At 39.5% G+C, this 25805-nt stretch overlaps 1 protein-coding gene across 4 annotated transcripts in view; it reads right to left on the bottom strand.

The window, feature by feature from the left end:
- Positions 1-835: 835 nt before the first annotated feature.
- DPP4 (dipeptidyl peptidase 4) overlaps positions 836-25805 on the bottom strand; it is an 81675-nt gene continuing 56705 nt past the window's right edge. For all 4 annotated transcript variants that reach the window (XM_069574341.1, XM_069574344.1, XM_069574345.1 and 1 more), the window contains 9 exons: positions 25581-25679; positions 23408-23477; positions 20842-21036; positions 18419-18473; positions 17702-17801; positions 14869-14933; positions 3921-3993; positions 3590-3663; positions 836-1965 (listed from right to left, as the gene is read on the bottom strand). In XM_069574341.1, the coding sequence (XP_069430442.1) occupies positions 1864-1965; positions 3590-3663; positions 3921-3993; positions 14869-14933; positions 17702-17801; positions 18419-18473; positions 20842-21036; positions 23408-23477; positions 25581-25679 (833 nt within the window). In that variant the 3' untranslated portion in view covers positions 836-1863. The remainder of the gene's footprint in view (positions 1966-3589; positions 3664-3920; positions 3994-14868; positions 14934-17701; positions 17802-18418; positions 18474-20841; positions 21037-23407; positions 23478-25580; positions 25680-25805) is intronic.

Raw genomic sequence — 25805 nt, 5'->3', positions numbered from 1 at the left:
ACTACTCATGATGAATGAACCCTATTATTAGAATTATGACAAGAACCCTATAGGTTTGAGGGCAGACTTATGGTTCCAAATGAATGAATAATATATGAGACTTAATTAAGAAGAAACCACTCAATTCCATGTTCTGAAAATACAGTTGAAACAATTTCAGAATCTTCTGTCCATTCCTATACATGACTCACCAGTCTCATATTGAACTGATAAAATTTTTTCTAATTCTTCTATTTAGATTTTTGTGCTGTAGCTCATCCTGTCTGGGACAACTTTTTCTAACTATGTTTGAGTTTATAAAATCAATTGTTAAAAATAAGGCCATTTTACAAATAATTGAACAAAAATATTATGTGTTCTCATTTATCGAGACTTTGCTAGGCTAAATTCAGCATCTTAAATCTATGGTTTCATTAATATAGTTACATCAACCAAAAATAATTAAACACTTAAGTTGTTGACTTTTTTAAACTTCCACTAAGCCATCTGGGCTATCAAGATGATATTTTTGATATTATGTGCCTCATCATAGTTCCCTGGAATGAAAGTATAAATTAGATGCTACATAAATAACCAAAATTACTTTAAGTTGACTTTTTAAAAGCTTATATATAAGTATGATAACAGAAATTATATATAGAGAGATATTAGATTAAAACCCTATGAACTGCTTAAATTTAGCACATTTCTTTGTATCTGTTTCTTACAAAAGCTGAACCCTCTCCATGTTTACAAGGCAGTTTGGGATAACAAGCAAAATAAACAAGAGCCTTTCTGGGTAAGCATGTCCATATGCCAATACAGTTTAGGTCTGATTCAAGACACAAAACACCTCTGAAAAAATGAAGGCATATTTATTACTGACCAGGAGATATTCCACAGTATATAGAATGGGAATCATATTATATACATTTGTAGCTTATTTTCAATTTTTAAAAACAAGTCCAAGAAAGTTAAAATATTCTTTTTAATTAGATGCTCAAAGAAATGAAGTAAGAAAAACTGATGCAAAGACTCCTTCAAGTTAGGATTTGCAATACAAATATTTTCATATCTTAACAGGGCAAGCTGATGTGTTCACATCTCCCTTCCAAGCTGCTTCTCTCACTAGGAAACATCAGTATTTTTAAAGCACATTTACAATGCTTTCCCATCACCCTTTCTGTGTTTTTGTAGCACCTATAGCCATAACTGGCACCTGGGGGCCTTGCATTGTTGGCAGTTTCCCTCTCATTTCTTTGGAGTCTATTCAACTGCTGTGGTTTTACTCAGAAGTCAGTGCTTTGCATATATGATTTCCTGAGACTGCTTGAATGGTCTTTCTCAGAAAACTGTGCCAGTCTGGCTGTGAACAGCTCTTCTCGGAGCTGCTGACAGTAGCCTGGTTGGGTCAGCAGGCTTGGACTGGGGTTCACAGCCCTGCCCTGCCAGCTTCTCTCCCTAACCCCTCTTTTCTTACCCCTGCCTCAGTGACGTCACTGCCCACATCCTGTCATTCCTTCAAAGAAGAGAACAAAATTTGCACTAGTTCAGTTAGAAAATAATGCTGCTCAGGGAACCTCTGCAAAGCTCCCATAAAAACAATTCTTAGGTGTTGTTTCACCAACTGATATGGAAATTATTTTAAATAATAATAAAAAGAAAACCAGACTGAAATTTCCATAAGGTAAGTCTGTTGCAAAGACAGAAGTCCCTACTTCAGGTTATAGATATGAAACTTGGGAACAAGGTAAACTTAACATTTCTTGATTTGAGTGGTTTTTTTTTTTTTCTTTTAAGGCATCGTCCTGACAGTGCAGTTTTGAGATAATGAGAGCAAAAGTAGCTTTTCACAAGCTTTAAATGGCATGCTGTTTTGAGATGCTAAAGTAGAGAGAAGCATTGTTTTAGGAAATGGCTCATGTGGGTGTATATGTGTTGGTGTGCTGTGTTGCTGGCGATCCCGTGGTCTTCATCTGTATACCACTGCAGAGACACAAGAGAGAGGTCAGAATTAGGAAGTCAGTTGCCTTTTTTGTTTTAATCCAAATGAGTTCTCATGAGCATACATGAAATAACACACAATATTTTAACTCCTCAATCAGTTTGTAAACTGAAACATGATCAAACAGGTTTTCTTATCTCCCCTCCCCACGCCCAGAGCTTTCCCAAGGCATGTAGCTGTGTCTTGCAGGAGTCTCCAATTGTCCGTGGTATGTGCTAAGACAACTCACCATGAGTTTGACTTCACTGCACACTGCTTTAAGGATATGTGTATTACACGAAAATATCTAAGTCCATTTTTCAAATTTGACTCAAAGGACACTTAGAAACTCATCATGCATAGGATGGAATGTTTATCCCATAAAGCCCACTTTAATTAAGTGTTATCAACTGTTAAGTTTCTCCTCCACTGCAGTAAAAAAAACTATTAAAGGTTTTTAAAAAGCAATTTTTCCTAATGTATATCACTAAGGAACTAGGAAAATCTACTTCTGTATTCCATATATATGTTTAGCATAAGTGAAGTCAAAAATCAAATGTATTATTTTCAAACACGTAAGATTTTTCACTGGAATTTCTTATCTGTATGTCTGACATTTATTTAGGAAGAGTTGATGACTTGAGGCAAAAATTTATCAACTCATTCCACCATGTTAAACAAGTGGGAAGTCACTGCTAGCAAAACATATATCATGGAGACATAAATTAACTTTCAAAAATTGCTTAAAGTATCATGTCTTTTCTTTGAACAGTGGAAATATACACCACAACCTCATAAGAATCTAACCCCGAAAATATATGCCATATTTTTTGGTATCAAATGACTGTCCCGCTTTTAAATACAGTAGGTACTGCTTGAACTGAGCACAGAGCAAAGTGTGTATGTTAAAAGAAAGTGAGGGGAAGCAGGCTATTAAAGCTAATACAGACAAGAAAGCTCTTAACACAAAAATATTTAGTGCAACACACACATATAATTTTTTTTCTCTTAATCAGAAAAGATCTAGGGCATAAAATGAATTTTGTTTAATACCTAGAAACATCCTCTGAACAGGCAACAACAACTCTCTAGCCATTTCTGACTTTATAAACCCAGCTTAATTGTTTATTACCTGTAGTTGCTCAATAAAAGATAACATGGAAGTTGCAAAAACTGAAACTTGCTGATTATTATACCCTATACCCTACCTTTGTTAGAAGGGCTAGTAACACGTACTAGAGATGGATTTTCATATTTGAGCTGAGCGATTATCATGCTGCTTTCACTTTAGAATTACTTTGCCATACTTTTCACTGGGTAAGTGATTACTTTTGTGTCAAATTAGGGAGAGATGGGACAATCATAGGGCTAGAAGAGCAATCACAAGACTAGGGATCTGATAATCACAAGATATGTGATACTGTGCTTTTCAACCCCTAACTGATATTGAACATGACTATGTTTCTGGCTCAAGTATATCACTTCTTCAACTTCTTACTGGAAAAATAAGACTCTTTTTTGCTTTTGTCCCTTTCTCCTGGGACCTTGATGAGAGAAGTAATCGTGAGAGGGGAACCAGACCCCACCAGGAAGCTCCTTCCCCTTGCAGGAAGCTTTGCTATATACCATTGACTGGAAATCCACTCCAGCATCCACCAGGGCTTTGGAGATCTGAGCTGACTGCTGAAAGTGAACGTTATCTGCAGGGAGAGAAAGGAAACAGAAAGTAACTAATAGCTGCTCCACTTTTCTGGTAGGAAAAGGCACAAGAAGAAAGGGGACTGTCTGAAGTTCTAGGACTCAGCATCCCATTTATCCCAAGACAAGTGAGTTGTGGAAAGCAACACTGTTTTATTGAAGTAAATGTAACAGTCTTGCCCCTCATGCTTTTGTTTTGTCAGTAGTGAAATTGCAAACCTGTCTGTGATACTAAAAAGTCTAATTAACTGAAACTCACCATCTGCTGTTCCATGAATAAGGAGGTACTCAACTTGTTTAAAATTTTCAGCTCTGCTCATGACTGTTGAATTCTGGAATTGGGAAAAAGAATGTCATTATTCAAAAAAAGATCTGCCATAAACTGATTTTTCACTTCAGTTTACAAAATAAAATGTTTTCAGCTGGGGCCCCCTTTGATACAAAATATAGCAAACCGATATTCAAGCAAATGCTGTCTCCATGCAAGGCAGAATGCACAGCATGCCCTGTGCTTGGGAGAAGGACTGGAAAGGGAGAATGCCACATCTTCCCTGCACATGCAGAAGAGGGCACCTGCCACCCAGGCTGCATGCAAAGCCCCTTGAGTCCCAGATCCCAGATTGGCTGGGTCCTATGCATTAGCACAGGGCAGAGTCTCATATTAGCAATGTATGTTCCATGGGCTTATGCTGTAGTTCAGCCAAAAAGTGTATTGCCATGGCAACCATGTGTCACATGGTGCCATACATGCTACATTTCAAAGAGCCTGTACATAGCATTTGCAACTAAACATACTCTGCAATATGTCATATGAACTTTGGTCCACATTGCTAGGCTCTGAATGAGAAGCAGGCATTACCTTTTTTGAAACAGATGTTTGAAACCTAGGCAAATGTAACATATGGGAGGGTAGAGGGGTGACAAAGATCAAATATGGCCTTAGAAAATCATCAGTGGCTGGTTGTCTGCCTTGTTCTGTCTTGAGGAAAATGTCACTATTGGACCAAGCCAGGTAATTAGGAGAAAAAAATTGGGAGGTCAGCTTTTTGAAGGCTGCTTCATGACCTTAGGAAGGACTTCTAAAATGAGGCTGGGGTCTCGAATGAAAACTTTTTGAAAGTATGGAACTAGTCATCCGGTCTTAATTTGGAGATGCTTGCAGAGTTGGGATGAAGGTAAAAATGTCACAGACATTGTAGTGACTTTGGGAAGGGGTGAGCTGGAGCCTACTTTTGTTGTCTCATTATGAGTTGGGCAGAGGAAGGGCCATTAGCCTCCCAAGAGATTTCAAATCAGTCAACTTGTCCTGCAGCATCTTGGTGAATCAAGTCAACTTCATGAGAGGCAAGGTTTATGTTCTATAGATACCTTTGTAGCTAACATCAGGATGGGAACCCTGAAGGTCTGGCAGGAAGAGGATGGGGCTATAGTCCGAGTGTTTGTATTCTAGCCCCGGCTTCAATATCAGTGAACTGTGCACCAGGAAACAGGCTGCTGAGCACCTTTTTGTTTGAAATGGGAAGAAGATTAACTCCTCTTACTGTCACTGAAATAGGAATCAAGAGACGTGGCTTTTTTTAAGGTTAAATTACTGACACTGATGTCAGGATGCTGTTAACAGTGTTTCTGGAAAAAAGACATTCTGTCTACAGCTTTCAGGACAAAGTCACCCAACATGTTTGCATTGACAAAGTGATCTTGTCCCGGAAACCAGTGCAAAGGCCCTCTTACTCTGTGCAGGCTGGGTCCCACTTGTCCTGACCATATGCCATTTCTGACCCAATTGAGAATTTACCCACAAACTTTCAGGAGAAACGTCTAGGACTCATTGAAAGTCACACTCTTATTTTACTTTACTTTTAGGGAAATGTGTTATCTGGTGAGATGTCCCAGATGAATTCATCCATCCATTCATCTGTTCATCCATTCCAATGTTACTCCATCCATTCTTCTATCCACTCATTTATTCACTGTCAGTCAATATTTGTTTGTTATATACCCAACTAAACAATAAACTCCATGAGAAAAGGAATTTGTCTATATTGTTCATTATTCTGAGCATTTAATACAGTGCTAAATATCAATTAAAGGGATAAATGAAAGAAAGGTAACCACTTATATTGTACTGCTGACTATATTCCATCCTAATTTTGCAGAGGCAAGTGAGAACAGCTAGGGGAAGTGAAATAAAATGTTCTCATTCTGAAATTTACCAAAATATGCTTTGCGCACTTTCAATCCATACACAATGCCATTAGTAATAACAGCTGACATTTACTGTGTACTCTGTGCCAGTCACTCTGCTAAGCATCTTAAAGGATTTATCAAAGCACCTGCTCTATTTAATGACGTTCCTACGAGATAGGTCTATTAATAGCAATCCCACTTCTACATGAAGACAATCAAGTGCACCAGGTTACAGTAGGAAATCTGAGCTGGACAAAAGTCTGACGGCAGAACCTCTTCTACCTCCTAAGCTGCACTGAATCTCCAGTAAAGTTCCAAGCTACTTATGATGTGATCTTCCAGCAAAAATACAGGAGGAAAGAAATTGTTACTGAACTGTCCTGGGATTTGCAGTAAACAGACACACTGGGTGTTCTTTGCGCCTGCGGGCTCATGGCCTTCTTAGAATTCATCGGAAGAGAGCATTCATTGGAAGAGAGCACGCTTGCACGGCCCTGCGAGATTCATGAGGCATTTTTGGGCTGTGTGGCTCATGCAGCGCCAATCGCAGCAATAGAACCTTGAGCGATGTTCTGACCCGGAGAGAGGAAAGGGTCAAAATCCATCTACCAAAAAAGGCCAGTGTAGGATTCAAACCTGGCGACAGCAGAGGCTGGGGCGGACACACGGACAGTGAACGCTGACAGTCGGAGGGAGCCCCAGGCCGGGGCGCCTGAGTCCGTCCTCCTGCGCCTGCGCAGTTGTTGCCGTCACCTTGTTTCTCCCGAGAAGCAAGTTCTTCACTTGCCAAGGACAGTCACCTTTAACACCTAGACCTGACCCCAATATACAGCTGTGTCACCTCCCCCCGCCTCCCACCTCTAAAAGCCTCCCAGGGCTTCCTTGCTTGGCAGAGTGCAGAGCAAAAGCTACTTCACAACCTCCCTGAGCCATAAAACTGAGAAATGTCATTGAAACATAGAGTAATAGTTAGGAGACATATAAATACGCAGGACAGTTAGCAAGGAATGTGATAACTACTGGAGTTTGGACCAAAACAGTTTCTGGCTGCCTTTTTTTTTCTTAAATGGAGTGAATACAGGCTGAAAGAAGACAATTTTTATAAACAAGTAAAACCCTGAGCCTAAGATAAATGTTGTGATGTACACACTGTAGCTGTGATGAACTAGACATGGTGAGAAATGCAACATACTGAGAAAAAGACGAAAACTGTGATAAAAGTGTCATGATGCAAATTGTTTTACATTAACAATATTACACTACAAAGAAAGAAAGACAAATACTTTAATGCAGCAAGCGAAAAATAAAACAAAGGGTTCCCCTGCAACCACAAGATAAGAGTGTCATTTCCAATGTGCACGTCCCGCTGCTCGCTGGGAGATGCATCAAGAGGGACCTCTCAGTGCGTGGGAGCCAGGCAGCCTCAGGCACACACCCATTTCAAGGCTCTCAGGCTGCTGAGAACATTTCCCTGCACCCCCCACCCCACCCACCCCGGGAAAGATGCAGCTGTGTCCCCCTGCCTCCAGAACCACAGATCCTTCCCTACCAGACTGAGCATCCTGGCTTCTCCGAAGAGAGACTCCTGACAGCCCGCTGTATGGCACACTTTAACCAGTGAAGGGCAGCAGCCAAAGCCAGTGAAAGAAATGCAGGCACCAATTTAAAGGAGGATTAATGACCAGAAATAATTTAATTGTGCTAATTCAACCCACCAAAATAGGATAATCCCCACTTGCCTATCGATGGAAACAGAAATAAAAAAGGAAATGGATGACTAAGTTAGAAGCCGAATAGTCTGTCACCAGCTCCTAAAAAGGAAGCTTAGAGTGATAAATGGGCAGGGATGCAATGGTGGTGCAGTTGGCACTCTCCCGAGGCTAGAAACTTCCGGAGAGCCCCGCTGCCAGCAACAGCCTGGCAAAGCGAAGTGGGAAGGACTGGACCAGTGGCAGTGCCGATCCTCAGCATCTCTGCGAGGAGCTTTTCCTTCAAGCCCCAAGAAGAACCATCTGTAGCTGCTCGTTGGATCATGCTGGTTCTTCAGTTACCTTCCAACAAATAAATCTTTGTATTTTTGAAATAAAAGAGAGAGCTGATAAGAGTGGGGAAGTACTGTGAGAAACAGAAGGTCTAACAATTTTTAAGCTACCCCTTGTGCCATCCAGGAACCAGAAGGACAATTTGCTTCCCAAGGATAATGGTGGCAGCTGCCATGTTTTTGAAAGCTTACTTCATGGCAGGCTCAGGTGTCTCGTTTAATCCTTTCAATAACCTCGTGAGACAGGTCTGATTGTCCCCATCATCCAGATGAGGAACCAGCAGTTCACAGGGATTTAGTAACCTCTTCAAGTGACTAGATGGTGGGAACAGAATTTGAGCACAGGTCAAACTCAAAAGTCCTCACCTCTTAACGTCATATTCTAATATCCCTTTACTTCATGGCCAAATAACTCATTGTTATCTGGTAGAAAGAGCAGCCACTGGTCTAATGGACAACCCATTACTTCAGTGAGATAGCACCCTCAGTTTGCTGACTTGCCCTGCGCATTCTCCCACTTGCCGCCAAAGCCTCATAAATAATATTAAATGAAGCTATTTAAGGAAGCACCGTTCATGCCACAACAGAGGCCACAAAAAAATTTTAAGAAAAAATTAATTCAACCCAGCACATCAGATGTTTTACTAGTTCACATCAATCAAACAACTGTACCAAAGGAAACAGTCCCTATTCGCCGACAGGGGGCCCTACCTCAGGCCTCACCCAGCAACACTGGCTTCTTTAAAGATCACACAGCAGTCAACATTTTATCAGCACTCAACAAACAAGTTAAGGTTTGGCTGAAATCTGAAGGTCTCTCTCCCTTTGGCATATTCTGGGATAATAGAACAAATGTCAAATCAGTACAAGATGGCATATTTACAAAATTGCACCCTGTTTTGCATAACCTAACGATGCAGCACTTCTTAAGGATTGAACGTTTCAAATCTGCTAGCAGAAGACTGCCAAATCTATGACTGTTTCGCACACTTGCCAAAAGCCTATCAAACTCTGAGCAAAATGCAAAATAAATCTCCTCTACAAGTTAAATCAGTCCCTTCTGTGTGTTCCAGGCTGCCCTCTTCTCTTGGCAATGAGGCTCAGGACTTGGGCCTCATTTCTCTTGCCCTTGATCTGATGCTGCTCTCTGTGAATCCGTTCCCTCCCCAGCCTCCCATCCTGCCTTATTAGCCACCATTTTGGCCTGCTCTTCCCACAGCCCTGCTCTGTGTTATCCCTCGGTTCACCCAATCTGCTTCACGAATCCCCGGAAAACAGCTCTGCCTACCATTCCTCTACTATGCTCCTCTGCCTCACCCCTCAGGCAGCCTATGGAAAGCACCTATGCTCTTCCTCTGTAACTCCCGGAATCTTCCTTGACTGGCTCCAGATCAGTGCCCTCTCCCTTTCCTACCCCAGTAGCTACATCTTATGTAACATTACTGCACCTCAGTTTCTGGGTCAATAAAATGGAGATGATTAGAACACTTATCTCAGGGAATTTGAGGGAGAACTGGACCTAATAATCCATGTAAAGAGCTTAGAACAGTGAAGTGCGAAGGACTCAGTCGTGTCTGACTCTGCAACCCCACGGGCTGTAGCCCACCAGGCTCCTCCCCATGGAATTCGCCAGGCAAGAAAACTGGAGTTGGTAGCCATTCCCTTCCATAGGGGATCTTCCAGGCCCAGGGATTGAACCTGGGCCTCCTGCACTATAGACAGACTCTCTACCATTTGAACCACCAGGGAAACCCATCTGGTCAGAGAAGCACTTAATGAGTGAATAAAAAAATGAATGAAATAAATGAAACTGAGTCCCCCTTGGCTGAGAGGAGTTGGGGAGGGGGGAGGTGAAATCCCAGCTTCTCAGCTACTTCCCTTACCCACTACATGCTCGGAAGGCATGCTGGGGCTCCACAGTCACAATCTGGAAATCACCAATCTTTTCCATATATATTGGGCACTCTGTCAGGCTCAAGCTCATGCTTTATTACTACTTTCTTTTATTTCTCTTCAAAAATTTTGTCTCCATACTTTGTCTCACCAACAAGGTCACCAACTTCTGAACAACTAAAACACCAGGCACCTCAAATAGGTGAATGAAAGTCTACCATGTTAATGATTTTTTACAGATTTGCTTGGCCTTGTAGAAACTGTAATTGGCCATGTAGAAACTATTCATCACTGTTAGGAACCCACTCCTCAAGGTGGGGCCATGGTTGCTATTTGCTTATTGCTACTGGGCGTGATGCTTCCCAGGTGGCGCAGGGGTAAAGAATCTACCCACCAATGTAGGAGACACAAGAGACGAGGGTTCTATCCCTGGGTTGAGAAGATCCCCTGGAGTATGAAATGGCAATCCACTCCAAAACTCCAGTATTCTTGCCTGGGACATCCTATGGACAGAGGAGCCTGGTGGGTTACAGTCCACGGGTTGCAGAGTCGAGCACACATTGGGGCTGAGGGTTGTCTTATTGTCTATCTGATTCTTTTGCTCAAATCTATTGCCATTTCTGTTGGCTATGGACTGAGACTCTGACTGAGACTTTCAGCAGAAAAAAAATGTTTCCACAGAGTTTCACTGCCCTATTAGGTTCACTGTCATCCCTCCACTTTGCCTGCCTGCTTAGAGCTTCTGGGACCAGCTCCTTGGAGTTTTATGGGCATGAATGTCTTCTTCCTCTTTGCTGCTGCTGCTGCTGCTGTCGCTTCAGTTGTGTCCAACGCTGTGCGGCCCCATAGACGGCAGCCTACCAGGCTCCCCCGTCCCTGGGATTCTCCAGGCAAGAACACTGGAGTGGGTTGCCATTTCCTTCTCCAATGCATGAAAGTGAAAAGTGAAAGGGAAGTCGCTCAGTCGTGTCTGACTCTTAGCAACCCCATGGACTGCAGCCTACCAGGCTCCCCCGTCCCTGGGATTCTCCAGGCAAGAGTACTGGAGTGGGGTGCCATTGCCTTCTCTTTTAAGTCCCTGGTATTCTTTAAAAGTGCTTCTATCTTGCCACTTGGCAGTAGGTGGGTGATTATCTACAAAAAGGGTCTTATGGATCACTGCTTATGTCACAGCACTGGGTCCAAGCCTTAGTCCCAGGGTCCCATAATCTATATGGTGGCTTTGTAACAATAAACAAAGGCACTCCTTCTGGTTGAATGCAGCCCCAGAGGTGCAGGCCTTAGTGAATGGAGCTGACTGGCCCCTAGCAGTGCTCAAGCTGAACAGCTATACATGACATCCCCACTTGTTCCATTTACATATACAAACGGTTCCTTCAAGCTCCTTTCCTAAATAGTAAGTACAACCTTTATTTCACAAAGTGTCCTTCTGTTGGTGTGCTTCCCTACATTCTTCCAAGTCTGGGTCATTAATGGCCTAATAATGAATCCTCTCCTCATCTGAGTTTCATCAAAAATTATATTCTCTTCCAAAGGCTATAATTCTGGTTACAGATAAATGATTCTATAGTTGAAAAGGTGTACAAAGATCAAGACCTTGCTTGTTACACACTTCGGTCATTCCTATCCTGGACGTACTGAAGAAAGTCAACAGACTATCCTATACAGGACTCTTTCAAAATATTTCTCCTGCCCCACGGGAAGACAGAGAACAGGGAAAGCCTGTAAGGAATTGTCTCCTTTGTTTTTTTCCAAGAGGGTAGGAGGAGGGAAGGAGAGGAGGAGAGAGAAAGGGAGGAAATAAAAACAACCTGGAAAAGAAAAGAAAAAGAAGCTGGGGGTCCAGAGGGGCAGCTGGGGCCTTAGAGGAAAATAGAATCTTTGAATATATTCCTGCCAGAGACAAAAGCACAGACTCATTTAAAAAACAAAGGAGGGCAGCTTTATTCTAAAGCCTGCTGTGCACCAAATATAGGTACTCAGATTCAGTTCTCCACTTTCTGAGGAGGCAACTTAAGGGGCAGAAACAGTACACAGAATACATTTACCTCACTTTCTCCTGCCCACCTTAGCTATCGCCCACCCAAATAATTCCTCTGAGCAACACATTGGGAACCTTTAGCGCCCTGGTACTGGCAGTTTTAATGTGTCCATTGCCAGCAGAGAATTTTGTGCCAAGAAAACCCGACTCCTGGCGTGGAAGGATTAAACAGTCCTCGGGAGCCATCTGTGCAGCAAAGTGAGACAGTGACTTTGTGCTCCCAGCGCGCGTGTGTTGCCATCGGCAGTGGGAAGTGACTTCTATTTACATGACTACCTCACGCGGAGAACACCTAAGAGGAGAGAGGAAAATGGCCACCCCAGTGGGGGGGGGGGGCGGGGTTGGAGAAGAGGGGGATGGGGATGGGAATCAGGAGCCTCTAGGAAAATCTGGAAAAAGATAGAGGCTGACATGGCAGATTAAAACTATTTATCCTCTAGGGCGAGGACTTAATGAAGAGGAAACACCCTGTTGGTTGATGTTTTTTGGAGGTGCCATGGACTTGCTTGGATATCAAGGTTTGGATTTCACCCTGTCCTTCGAGGTTCAAAGACTTTCAAGACGGGATTTTTAAAATTAATTTTGACTCATCATCCACCAGGATCTAGAGTCAGGATGAGGGTCCTGGGCAGTACACCTCTGATGTTTTGGGATTTTTTTTTTTTGTAGTACTTTGAGAGTATTTGAGAAAGACTTTTAGCCATGGCCCAAATATGGTGCACCACAGGAGGGATGCTTTCAGGTGTAAGCATCCTGTTTGGGTCACTGACAAGAAAATTAGAGCTGTAAATTGAGAGAGATGATGGAGATGTATAGTTTTTATAACAATGTTTCCACTCAAGAAGTTTTAAAATTAAGTCAAAAAACATTTTAAGGTTTCTATTTTGTACTGGGTGATCCAAAGAATACAATATTGAGGAAAGCTTTGAATGACTAATAATAAAACAGAGGGGGGAAAAGGAGTACAAAATAACTATGAATCCAAGAACAATAAATTGAAGATTGAGAGATATACAAGGAAAACATCATGTGAGTCAAAAGAGAGGATGCTAGTCCACCAGGAGAGCAGTACAAGTGTCTAATAGATGGAGTGAGTGACAGTCCTGCAGTCGAGTCCAGCGCCCTGTGATCCCATGCACTATAGCCGGCCAGGCTCCTCTGTCCATGAAATTCTTCAGGCAAGAATCCTGGACTGGGTTGCCATTTCCTTCTCCACCTAATAGATGGAGGTGGAAGGGGAAAAATGACATTCCAGGGCCGCTGTAAGAAAGGTATTGAACACCTGGTTAAAGAATAAGAGCTGGACTTAGTTGAGTCCACAGGAAAAGTCCATGACAGTGCTGTGAGTGTAGATTAAGCTCCTACTTCAGTGTGTGATACAGCCTGGCATGTAGGGACACCAGCTAAGGAATGAGCAGTGAGGTTATGGCTATGAAAGGTGGTGGTCACGTGGCATCAGCAGTGTGATCATGAAGCAGGGAAAGGATGTCTAAAGCAGCTGATCGGATGTGGAGGAGAAAGAACGGGAAAAACTGAGTCCAAAGTATCACGTGGGACAATCAGAAGACATAAGGACAACCTGACTATGGGACTGCTTTGTAGTAGAAGGTGATGCATACATCCCATCTCATAAGCTGTTACTTTTCTCTCTCTTTTTTTTAAAAGTATTGCAGTATAGTTACTTTATCATGTTGTGTTATTTTCTGCTGTGCAGCAAAGTGAATCAGCTATGCGTTTACATATCTCCTCTTTTTCTGGATTTCCTTCCCATTTAGGTCACAACAGAGCATTAAGTAGAGTTCCCTGTGCTACATAGTAGGTTCTCATTAGCTATCTATTTTATACAGTTGTTACTTTTCTACTTTGACTGGTAAACAGAGATGAAAACACACACTCAGACACAACTGTACTCATACCCCTCTCTGCCACACCCCACACAAGCCTTGCTGAATAAAGCTGAAAGGAAGGTGTGAAACTGAACTAGCAAAACTGGAAACTGTATTTGCATTTTATTGTGCTTTGATCAAATGGCTTCAGAACCCCTAATAATGATGACATCTTACCAAAATGTACAAATATGGCTTAGACCAATGTATGAATACAAAGCCCAAGCACGGAGAGCTGTGGCACAGATGAGAAGAAATTGTGCTCTTAAATTATACGGGTTATTGTTTTTCTTTTTAATTCACTGTCCTGGGAAGAGTTTTGAATATCCTCTGAAGAATGTAAACAGCGGATGACTGACCCAGCCATCTGTACATTTAGGGGTTTCCAACTTACATGACAAAATCTGGAAGTTTTGGAGAATGGTGCAATGCCCTGAAGGGTCCCTAGTACTTAGGCTGATACTCCAGCTGAAGCAAATGTGCTACCAAAGAGAGTGCCCTGGCCCTGCAGTGGCACCCACACTAGCATGCAGGCTGCCAATGATACCTGCACCCAGGTCCCATTTCAGATGCTATAGCCCATTTGCTCAGTAACCTGCCCACTGGCTCTTCCAAGCAGGCAACCAGCCTGATGGATGCTATTCAGTAATTTGGGTTCAAGAGCTTTTCAGAGTATTACCCTCCTGCACCTATAGGACACCTGCTTTACTCAAATCTTGTGTGAAAAAAAAAAATGTACACATTTGGCTAAGAATAAGAAAATTATAGGCTTGTACATACATCTTAATTATGATAATACCATAAGAAATTTTAATATGTGGTTAAAGACTTAGAGTGTCTTCTGGGCTCTAAAGGAATATGTTGAATTTGACATGTTTTCTAAACGGAAATTTTTTTATAATTAAAGTAATTATCTGGTGTTGCTTTGTATTTCCAAATGAATGCATATTGTGACCTATATAGCATACGATAAAGGCTGTAATTATGCAGAATATAGTAGGGGAAGCTACTGGAGTAACTCTAAACCACCTGTGTTATTTTTTAACAAGAATTTTGTTGGAAATAAAAAATATATATTTTCTAGAATAGATGCACTTAGAAATGTTCTTATACCACTTATAAATAGGTTATAAAATCGATCTAGTTCACCATTGCTTACCCTGTAAGAGTCAAGGTTGTCTTCTGGAGTTGGAAGACCCATGTAACGTTCTGTGTACACGGAGTCTGTGATGGAGAAAAGAAAAAAAAAACTTAATTCATACAATAAAAGCTTTACCCTCTTTTACTGGGTTACTTTATGTCTTAACTTGCGCAAAGGTCTACAGTGTTATACCATCAGAAGTATCTCCTTCAGGTTGTTTCTGCCTGGCTTGTTGATGCATCCAGACTCCTGTCTTTCCATACTCAGCCTTGTAACCAATTCCCATTATCCCTTCCCTGGAGGACAGAGGGAGATCAAAACAGGGTGATCTAAAACCCAATCAATAACCCACCTGCAGAAAAGTCAAATCTGAAATGCTCAGTGACAAGGACACTACATTAAAGATCTGACTCCCTTAAAGATCTTGATTAGCAAGTCATTTAATGTCATTTAATGTCTAAATTGTCTTGAATTTATTGGTCCTGACATATGTATATACCCTACTTTAGGATATTCTCTTTCCTGCTGGAAACTCCTCATAATTTTCAACTACTAATTGCTCACTTGAAACATAGTTTTTTAGGTGGGGGAGGGACAGACTGAAAGGAAAAAATTCAGTTATCATTATTTGAAGTACAACACCATACTGGCTCAGCTACTCCATCATAAGGCAAGTTAAACATCTGTTTTCTCTCATTTTGTGGAGACAGACATATATATACATATAGCTATATGTACACATATATGTATATTTCTTAAAATATCAGTGAGAAAATGTATTGTTGCTGAATTCCAATATAACTTTAAAAATGTGAAATAACTTTTTGAAAAAAGACCAGGTTACAGTAAGTAAATAAGTATAATATGTTTCCATTGTGCTATATAGATTAATGGGGTGAATATCACTGGAATTGTACCAGTATTTCAATACAAATTTAATTAATTATTTAGAAGAACGATCATCAAAACAATAAGATTAAGCAACATTCTAACCCTTTTTGAATGACTGGCATTGATAACTAGTATTAGCTGTTCCAGGACAGGGAGGCCTGGCGTGCTGCAATTCATGGGGTTGCAAAGAGTCGGACACGACTGAGTGACTGAACTGAACTGAACTGATATATATTGCTCAGGCCCTTTCTATGAAAACCAAAATATTTTCCTCCACAATGAGTTTTTATTATTTTATCATTTTGATTAAAGTGAATATAGACTATATGCAATTGTACATATCTAGAGGACACTAATATATGAAATATAATATTTTAAAGCACACTTTAAAATATGACTTTCCAAAAATGTTCTTTTAACTTTAAATATAAATAACTTGGGATGTACATTTAATGGGGTGGGGGAGTAGGAATAGCTTTTAAGGGCAAAGTAATTTTTCCCCCAAACAGGCACAATTCTTCTTGTCCTAGAACATAATAGCCCTTTCTTATTATGCTAACCAGGTTTTCTTATATAAGAAGATCTAAAATTTTTAAAATACTGTTTAAAAATTGCTTAATGTCAGGGCTTAATGTGGGGCTTCCCTGATAGCTCAGTTGGTAAAGAATCTGCCTGCAATGCAAGAGACCTGGGTTCGATCCCTGTGTTGGGAAGATCCCTTGGAGAAGGAAAAGACTACCAACTCCAGTATTCTGGCCTGGAGAATTCCACAGACTGTATAGTCCATGGGGTCGCAAAGAATCAGACATGACTAGGCATCTTTCACTTTCACTAATGTCAATGTAAACTTTTAGAAGTATGTCTTGCAATACCACTTATGCACTCCTTCCATTTGATTTTTGAGTAATATTGTTCAAATTTTCACACATGTAAGAATTCTAGAAAGTTCCTGTTAGATTGGTCCGTATACATTTAATGAACTCTTCTTACCATTCTGTATTTCCAAATTCATGAAGATTGTTTCTATTATTTTACTGACCACCAGAGGTCTCCAGAAATAAGCCGTCATACAGAACAATTAGTATCAAGCAGGAAAGTATTATATGAAAACAAATCTATTGTGTAAGGACCAATCCCAACCATGTTCTCCAATTTTTTTCAATAGAAAGACAATGATGTATCTTTTACACACTGGCTTCTCTTGACTTTAGAGTTTTCCATAGCTTTGGTATTACCATATACTACCATACATTAGGGCATAAAATATTTAAGAAGCATATTCATTATCAATGATTCTTTTATTATACTGCATAAATGACTTGAGATGGGGTCAGAAGAGATACAGGAAAATAATTCATCTTTTCACCACCTCTGGCTCTTCCCCACTACCTAGAGTTCCACTGCTTCCCCCTTCCCCTTGGGAATCATAGCCTTACATGTGTATGATAGAACAATTCTTTCTCAGTGGTGAAAAGAATATTCTAAAGTGGCTTTCACCTACTTAGTGGAAACAAAGCCCCCAGGAGTTCTCCTGCCAAAGTCTCTTCTTTCCACCCAAAATCCTACTTTATATTCAACCTTAGCCTGAAGGGAAAGAAATACTTCTCTTATTCTTGTAATATGTGAAGCCCCAAAGTCAGAGTAGAATAAAGGTAAGGAAGTGTATCTGAAGAACTGTAGCATTGGGAATGTTTTAAAATGTGGAAAACATAATTTCTTGATAAGACATTTAGGAAACAGAATTGGTTGCTAACTAAATATATAGGTAGCATTTAATACCATCCAGCCTTTCCCAACAGCAAAAGAAGTGAGACTGTTTTATTACAGGTATCCATAAAGTACATCTAAGAAGAATCAGCTTCTTCACTGTAGAAACAGGGAAACTAAAAAATGAATGGCTTTGGCACTGAGACGTGAAGGTTCGCACTCGGCATCTCTGTACCTGAGGGCCATCACCTACCATAGTACTCCCACTTGGAAACAGGCGCCACAGCTATTCCACACTTGAACACACCACTTCCTGCTCCCAGCACCATTGAGGTTACGTACCCTCCGTATGACTAAGAAATGGAAACAGTTATTTTTATGGAGGTAAAGGAATTAAGGACATATGGTAAGCAAGTCGCAGTTTCCACATTTCTCACATCTTTATATACTGTGCCTCTTTCGAGATAGAAAGCATGACAGAGGAGGCTTAAATTGGCCTTAATTGGGCAGTATCTAAAGACTACCGTTCAGAGCCTTGGTCCCTTTTCTTGGTAGGTGTAAGAGGGGAAGTATTGACATTTTGCTGAGTAGTACTAATTAAAAACAAAATGACAAAAACAACAACAAAAAATGTTTAACAAAACAAAACAAAAAGGCAATAAACTCTAAGTTTTTACTTTTTTGGACTCCTGAGAAAAAAAAGTGTCTCTCCTTCCCTCCACCCCTCTATCTTTCCTTCTCTTTATCCCTCTTTCTTGGTTCCTCTTCTTACTTGCTCACCTCCTTTCCCCATGGTAATAAACAAAAGTGTAAGCCTGGGGGGGACTCATTGCCCAGAAATCTAAGACATTTGGACCTTCTTAGATGGACATGATGGTTGTGATTTACACCTCCAAATATGTACAAACAGAAGTAAATTATCCTGTTTTGGATTATATTCACTAAGGAACACATCAGCCAAAGTACTCACCCAGCCCCAAATTGCAATCCGTTTGTCGTCCACAAATCCCATTTTTGAAAACTGTCTAAAATGCATGGAAGAAGTCCACGAATTAGTATCACACTGTGTATAGAAAACGAAGGTAACTGCACAGATGTGAAACAGTGCCATTTGTTCCCTATTTCATTCTCTTAGAAATTAAGATTAATTGCTACCAGCAATCAAATAAACACCTGAGATCAATGTCTATCATTTTTAACTTAAGAGTTAGATGAACAAGGTTTACTTGTTTTGGAGTCCATAAAAATTATGTCTGTGTGTGTGTGTATGTCTGTGTCTGTATGATTCACAGAAAACAAATCCTGGCTGTTTTTTCACAGCTGTATATAAAAATTTGCAGCCCAGATGCACTTTTTTTACATAATTGAATTTAAACCTCTCCAGATGTTTTTCAGTTTGAGAGAGGCTGCCCCTGCAATAGGGAAGCGTGGGAGCATGGAGAACATCTGTGCAGGGCTGAGAAATATCTCTGGGCCCCCTACCTGAGAACTTAAACACCATTCTCTAAATACATCCCATCTTATGATGGGTGTTGATTAGTTAACTCAACACTATGAAATATGAGGCAATTCTTCCTTGAAGGATTAAGATGCCTTTTTGTCACTAAATTGTGTGGTTGGAATCCAGGTAAAGAAAGGAGAAAAATATTCTTTGCATCTATTTCTTAGTCTTAGCCTTACATCAAAAGGCAATTGGTTTACTTAAAAAAAAAAATCTAGCAAATGGGGCTCTTAACTTGGTAGTATCGAGGGAGGTGGGGGACCCTCACACCGACCTATATGTGACCTTAAGAACCTTTGTTTTCAATTGACGGTATACGTCTTAGACTGCCCTGAGTTAAGCAATATTAGAAAAAATTCAATGTAAGTAGTTTTCAACTCATCTTCTCCATGTAAACTTTTTAAACTTAGAACCCATACATACAGAAATGTGTACCAAATCACAAGTGTACAAGCTCGTAAGCCTTTACAGAGTGAGCATACCTTAAACCAAAAAATAGGGCAATACTATCATCCAGAAGCCTCTGGGTCATTTTTCTCTTTGGAAAAAAAAAAAAAAGTTCTTTCATTGAATCCCAGAAAAATTTTACCTGAATTTGTACCAATATAAATTCGATTGTGGATATAGGATATATACTTTTGTCCCTGGCTTCTTTCACTCAACAGTCTGTGAGATTCATCTGTGTTGTACATAGTTCCTTTGAGTTGCTGAAAAGCAACTAACTCATTACTTTTTAAACAGAGTTGTATATTGGGGATAACACAATTCTATCAATTTAGTCTTGAGAGGCCCTGGAAGCCATGCCCTTTCTCACAGAGGACCAATCTGGATAAATAAAAATGAATTTGTAAAATATCAAAGCCTCACTCTTGAAAACAACTTAGGCTCTTATCTAAATCTTTTATTTATTTATTTTTCACTTTCAAGGAAAATAGCTCATCATTAACTTTGATTTAACAGATTTAGGATTACTTAATAAATTGTCATCTTTTCTCCTTGTTCATTGTTCATTTCTTAAAAGGCATTTTCTTCCATCCATTTAATCATTCACAACTTTTTTTTCCATTTCCTTGTTTCTGATTTCACAACACTATTTAAAATTGCTAATTTATTATGCTTTCCAGACATCTCTGCAGTTGGTTATGGAACCTCAAAGACTACATTCCCCCTTTACCAGTTAAATGCAACTGAAAGTAAGTTGAAGGGAAACCCAGATTCAAGACCTGACCAGTCTTGGCAAATTATCTAACCTAACAGCCTCCATTTCTTTACCTGAAGTGTAAGGTCTGAACGCTCATCTCTCAGGGTTGCTGTAGCTTCCAGGATAAGGCAGGCAAAACGCTGCATGTCACATGTGCACTCCGGGATAACCACCAATTGAGATTAAAATCTTTCTTAAGTCAGACCACATCTATTTATAGTCTCACAACTGATGTGATTCATCCTTAAAGAATCCCTTATTACTGAGTGACAGCGGTCATATTCCACAACTTGCCCAAATTGGGGGAGGAACTCTCACTCAGCAGAATGTAGGAACCACTCCTAACACTTCACGGCTGTCATCCTACTCTGACATAAATGTACACCAATCTCCTCTATGTATCCTTGACTATAGGGGTGGCTTGCTTGTTTAGTTAGATGTTTACTCAGAGGCACATTTATCTCTGTTTTGTCCATGTGTTTGATGAACTGTGAGTCCCTATTGCTAGAAGATGGTAGCACACATATCAATTCCCTTTCTAAGTCTAAACATAATATTTTCACTAAAAATTCAGCCCAAGGATGAATGGTTCTTCCCAGGACACTTGAAATTCTTTATACTTCACAACTTTAAAATATAAATGGGGGGTGGGGAATTAAATAGCCTCTGAATTCACCTCCTAGTCACTCACCTGGTTGCTTCAATTTGATCTTCAACTTCAAATGTTCCCAATCTTCTGTTGATTGCGTGCATGATCTTATCTCCTTGGTAACCACTTCCTCTGCCATCAAAGCTAGCTACTATAATGTTTTCTGTGCTTGCAAGGTAAGTAGCCCAGTTGAGTCTGAAGATAGCATCTGCTTTTTGACTACAGGGGCCTGCATATCTGAGAAAAATCCCAAATTGTTAGCCTTTGTGGTTTTCCTGAATCAAATGAAAAGGGCTTGCCTTTCTAATTCCCCGTGGACAAGAAGGGTACATCCTTCCTGTTCATGAGCCTGAAATCGTGCCAGGCGCCAGGGTGTTCTCAGTGGGTCCTGTCAAACTTGATAGTCGTGACAACATGACTATAATGGCTGTGTGTTTCCTCCGAAGATGCCCATCAGTTTTATCTTTGAAGATTGCTATCAAACACAGACTTCACAGGCCAATGTTTACTAAGTTGCATATATCTTGGAAATCAAAGAAGTAAATACTCTAATAATTAGAAGAGGGGAGTTGTGTTATGAAGAAATAATGAAGATGACAATAAATGCAGCTTCAAATATATCTTTCTGATTGAGCTTACAAACACTCTTAGACTACAAGTTTCCTTGATTAGAACTTCCTGAGGACTTCCCTGGTGGCTCAGATGGTAAAGCGTCTGTCTACAATGTGGGAGACCTGGGTTCGATCCCAGTGTCGGGAAGATCTGCTGGAGAAGGGAATGACAATCCACTCCAGTACTATTGCCTGGAAAATCTCATGGACAGAGGAGCCTGGTTTCCATCCCTGCATGTCCTATAGCAGTCAAAGTCCTTAACTTAAGTAAGCTCAAAGTCCTTAAGGAGCCTGGATTCCATCTGTGGGTTGGGAAGATCCCCTGGAGAAGGGAATGTCTACCCACTCCAGTATTCTTGCCTGGAGAATTCCATGGACAGAGGAGCCTGATGGGCTACAGTCCATGGGGTTGCAAAGAGTTGGACACAACTGATTGACTAACACTTTCACTTTTTTTTCATTGCACAACATTAATTTTACACTAGATACTGAATCATTCTAAGTTTTAGAAAAAGAAGGCATTCATGAATTTCTTAAGCAAGTAAACATTTTTTTTTTTAACTTGTGAAATACCCTGGTCCTTTCAATGATATTAAATTTGGTAGAGTTAATAGCTTCCCTGAGTATTAACTATGTGTCAGGTTAAATAAACTTGAAGATTAAGCAACATTATTTTTAAAAATAGAAAACAAAGATTTAGACATCTAAGAAAATGAAGAGGAAAATCACTGCAAAGAACTGGGCCTGAATTTACCATGTTTTTTTAAACTTTCCTAATGAAAGGGAGATCTAGTTATTACTGAGGATTCCAAGAAGATAAAAATATCACTTTTTTTTTCTTTTTAAACAGACCCTTGTGTCAAAACATTACTCTTTTTTAATTGTAAAGAATCTTGTTCAGTACTGGGGCTAAGGCCCCAAGCAAGTGAATGTTACTGTAGTCAAAATTTGACTAAATTAGGTGTAATGAGAATCCAACCGTGTATCTGAAAGTCTAAAATACCTCTTTCTCTTTTTCTGGACTTCTATGTCTGGCTTACATGGAATTGTAAATGCAGGGGAACGTGCTGTATAAGGGGTGTGTCTCATGTTAGTATCTGTACTCCTTTTTTTGCTAGTAACAACTGGAAAGTATCCCCAAGTTTTCAGTTTTCTTTTCTGTATAATGGACCTGATAGAACTGACTACATAGGCTTGCAATGTGGACAAAATAAGGCCAACTACCTGCATGCAGCAGGCACGCAGCACTTGTGTTGGTTCATTTTGTTTTGAATAAAGGAAATGAGGCAAGCTGGGATAGGAAGACTGGCATTGTGGCATTATATGTGAGGTCAGGGCAATTTTGGAAAGATTGAAGTAGAATGTTTTCCTGCTAATTACCAAAAATACAAAGATACCATATTTAGACCTCATGGGAGCTCACATTTACGGCTCAAAGACTTGTGATTTCAGAACTTTCTCTAGGACTTGGAGAAGTTTAAATTATATAATGAATACTTTCTCATATCTTCTCTTCACCAAAAACAGGAATGGAAAATACCAGGCAATGATAATTCAGGAACTAAATAAAGAGAAACCTGATACTGGAATGAATTAAAGACCACCAATGAGAGGTATCCGGGTAAATTCAGGGATAAGGAAACTGGAAAGACTAGTAACACCCATCTATTGCTTATTAAAATGCCTAAGAGGTAAGGATGAAAATGGAGACTTGAAAATCTCTTTCAGATTCTCTTGGAGTTCAAGGGGGAGAAAGAATCAAAACAAAACCCATATGCCATTATGAGGGAAAAAGAGTGTCTAGCTTCTCTATTAGAAAGATGGTAGAAAATATAGACTTGGATCTGTAATTGCAAAATGGAAGAATTATTAAAATTGCTTTACAATAATTCAGGAAGAGAGAAAGGATGCATTTATCTCTATTGTTCAGTGAGCTACACTGGGTAAATATGTACAATGGTTAGCTTCTGCAGTATTCCTTTAGCTTGAATACTTACACTTCTATTAGCAGAGGATATTTCTTGGATTTATCAAAATGAGGAGGCAAGATCATCTGATACCAAAATTCTAAACAAACAGAAAGATTAATTAATGAATTAAGAACACATTAGCACGTGGTTTTGGTTTCTTATCTCTGTCAGTGACGAGTAACATGTACAGTTTAGCAATTTGTTAAATTAGAATAGAAAAAGAAAATAAACTGTTTGATTTAGCATGCTTTTCAGCTATAAAAAATATTCTCTTTCAGGTTAAAATACTAGTTTAAGGTTAAAACAAAGTTGTTTCTAATGGGTCTATTAAATACATTGGTGTTTTGTAAAATAAAAGTGCATCTTAGAATTGCTAATGTTTTGTTTTTATGATTCTGTTCTTTGGCATCTGATCTACTTATCTAGTTTGTTTATGGCTTATGTTCTAAGTTTTCCTCCAAAATGTTTTCCTCGTCTTGAATTTCTTTGAAGATGTTTAGGATTTTTAGTTGGCCTTAACACTATTTTAAAATTCTGATTTAATAACATTTTTGTAATTCTTATTGCCATCCCAGGCTGTAAGCTGAGTTCCCATTTTCAGCTCTGTGTTTCACAGAATGAAACTAGGTTTATGTGGGGCAAACTGTTCCGCACGATCTTGTGCAGGTCTGTTTAATTCTCTTTGCTTGATTTAACACCAGTTTAATAAAATTTGTCCCTAAAAAATAAATTGGTTACCTTTGCTACCAAATTCAGGCTGATTAGTTAGACTAATCTTTAAAAACGAGAGAGAAAGAGAGAGAGAGGAGAGTTGTTTCATATTTTAATAAGATTATTTCCAGCTTCAGTAGATTTAACCTACAAGGAAAAAAATCCTTATCTCTAGAGATGTTTCTTCCTTATGTTCACCTTTCTTTTGTATTTTGGTTGTTATAGTTATTTTAGTTGAGGAAAAAAAGAAAAGTTTAGGAGTAAAATATTTATATAGGTAGATTTTTCTTTAATTTGTATTTTGCTGGTTATTTTATGCTTTCTGATTAAATGTGCTAATGAGAACTAAAATTTTAGTCTCTTTTATATTTGAGTAGAATGTCAAACTATCAGTTGATCATGATGCTTTTTAAAAATATGTCAGACCCAGTATTTGACCTCTCCTTTGTTTGAATCAGGACTAGTTAACTGGAAATGTTTTACTTCCTATATTTTTTAAGATGCACAGTCTTTTCTCTGGGGGTCACATCCAAATATTTAATATGTTATATTGTAATATTCAATGCCTTCTGTTCCAGGAAGTCCAGTTAGCTCTTCAAAACCCTAAGCCCTTGCCAGTCAAACCAGATTCAAGGGCCAGCAGCACTAGCATCACATGGGAGTTTATTACAAGCTTCAATCCTGGGTCCACGCTCACGGGCTGGCTCAAAATGTGTACATTAATGAGGTCCCAGGTGAGCCATAAGCACCTGCAGTTTCAGGAGCATTGCTCTAAGCTCTTCTTCAGAAGCACCCTCCACTCTCCATCCTATTCCCGCCACTTAAACCTGGAGGAACTGAATGTCATTATTAGCCTTTATTAAAAAATAATCTAAAATAAATCACTCTTGATGGATCCCCTCTTCCCTATGAATTATTAGCCCTTCATGGAAAAAACAAACAAAAACAACTACAAAAAAATGACAGGATTTCCTACTCAAAGAAACCCCTTGTTCTTAGTGGTCCCTGAACATAATACACGGTCAGGCCATTAGGCCAGGGCCTATCACAGAGAGGAAGTTAGGAAAAATTCAAGATTTCTGTCCTGGGACTGAAATTTCAACATTTTATAGCCAAAGTTAATTTTTTTACACAAGTCCTTTTCAATCTGTTTGGGTTAAAGGTAAAATATATTAGTATTTCATTGTTAAAAACACAATTAATATTTAATAGTAGAATTAAATTACTAATGGGATGATACTGAACTAGCGAGCAACAGTGCATTTTATTCAAATATTTTCCATTTAAAATAATACATTTTATGTAGAATATTACATTTTTAGATTAAGAAAATATAAAACTAGTCATTCTTGTGATAGAACATTTTATGGAAAAGTAACATTATAATAGATTTATGTATAAAATACATACTATCAGATCAAGTTACATTTAGTTATCATTTTATTGGTGTTTTCATGAAAAGTTATGTTCTGAGAGAAATTTCACTTACTTGTTCCATGCAAATGAATGAAGTCCAGTTTCTTTGAGGGCATCTGGACATCCTGCAGCATTTGATCCAAATCTGAATTGTTTTCCAGGACTCTCAGTTCTCAACAAACATTTGAAGCATTTGTTACAACGTGAAGAATTTGGATTGTGCAAAGCAATAAGGAACAAGTGGGTGATTCACTGATGAGACTATACATACTTCATATTTTAAGCCTTGTGTTCAAGT

Source organism: Ovis canadensis, chromosome 2, assembly GCF_042477335.2.
Source record: "Ovis canadensis isolate MfBH-ARS-UI-01 breed Bighorn chromosome 2, ARS-UI_OviCan_v2, whole genome shotgun sequence".
NCBI lineage: Eukaryota > Metazoa > Chordata > Mammalia > Artiodactyla > Bovidae > Ovis > Ovis canadensis.
This window is presented reverse-complemented; position numbering and strand designations above follow the sequence as displayed.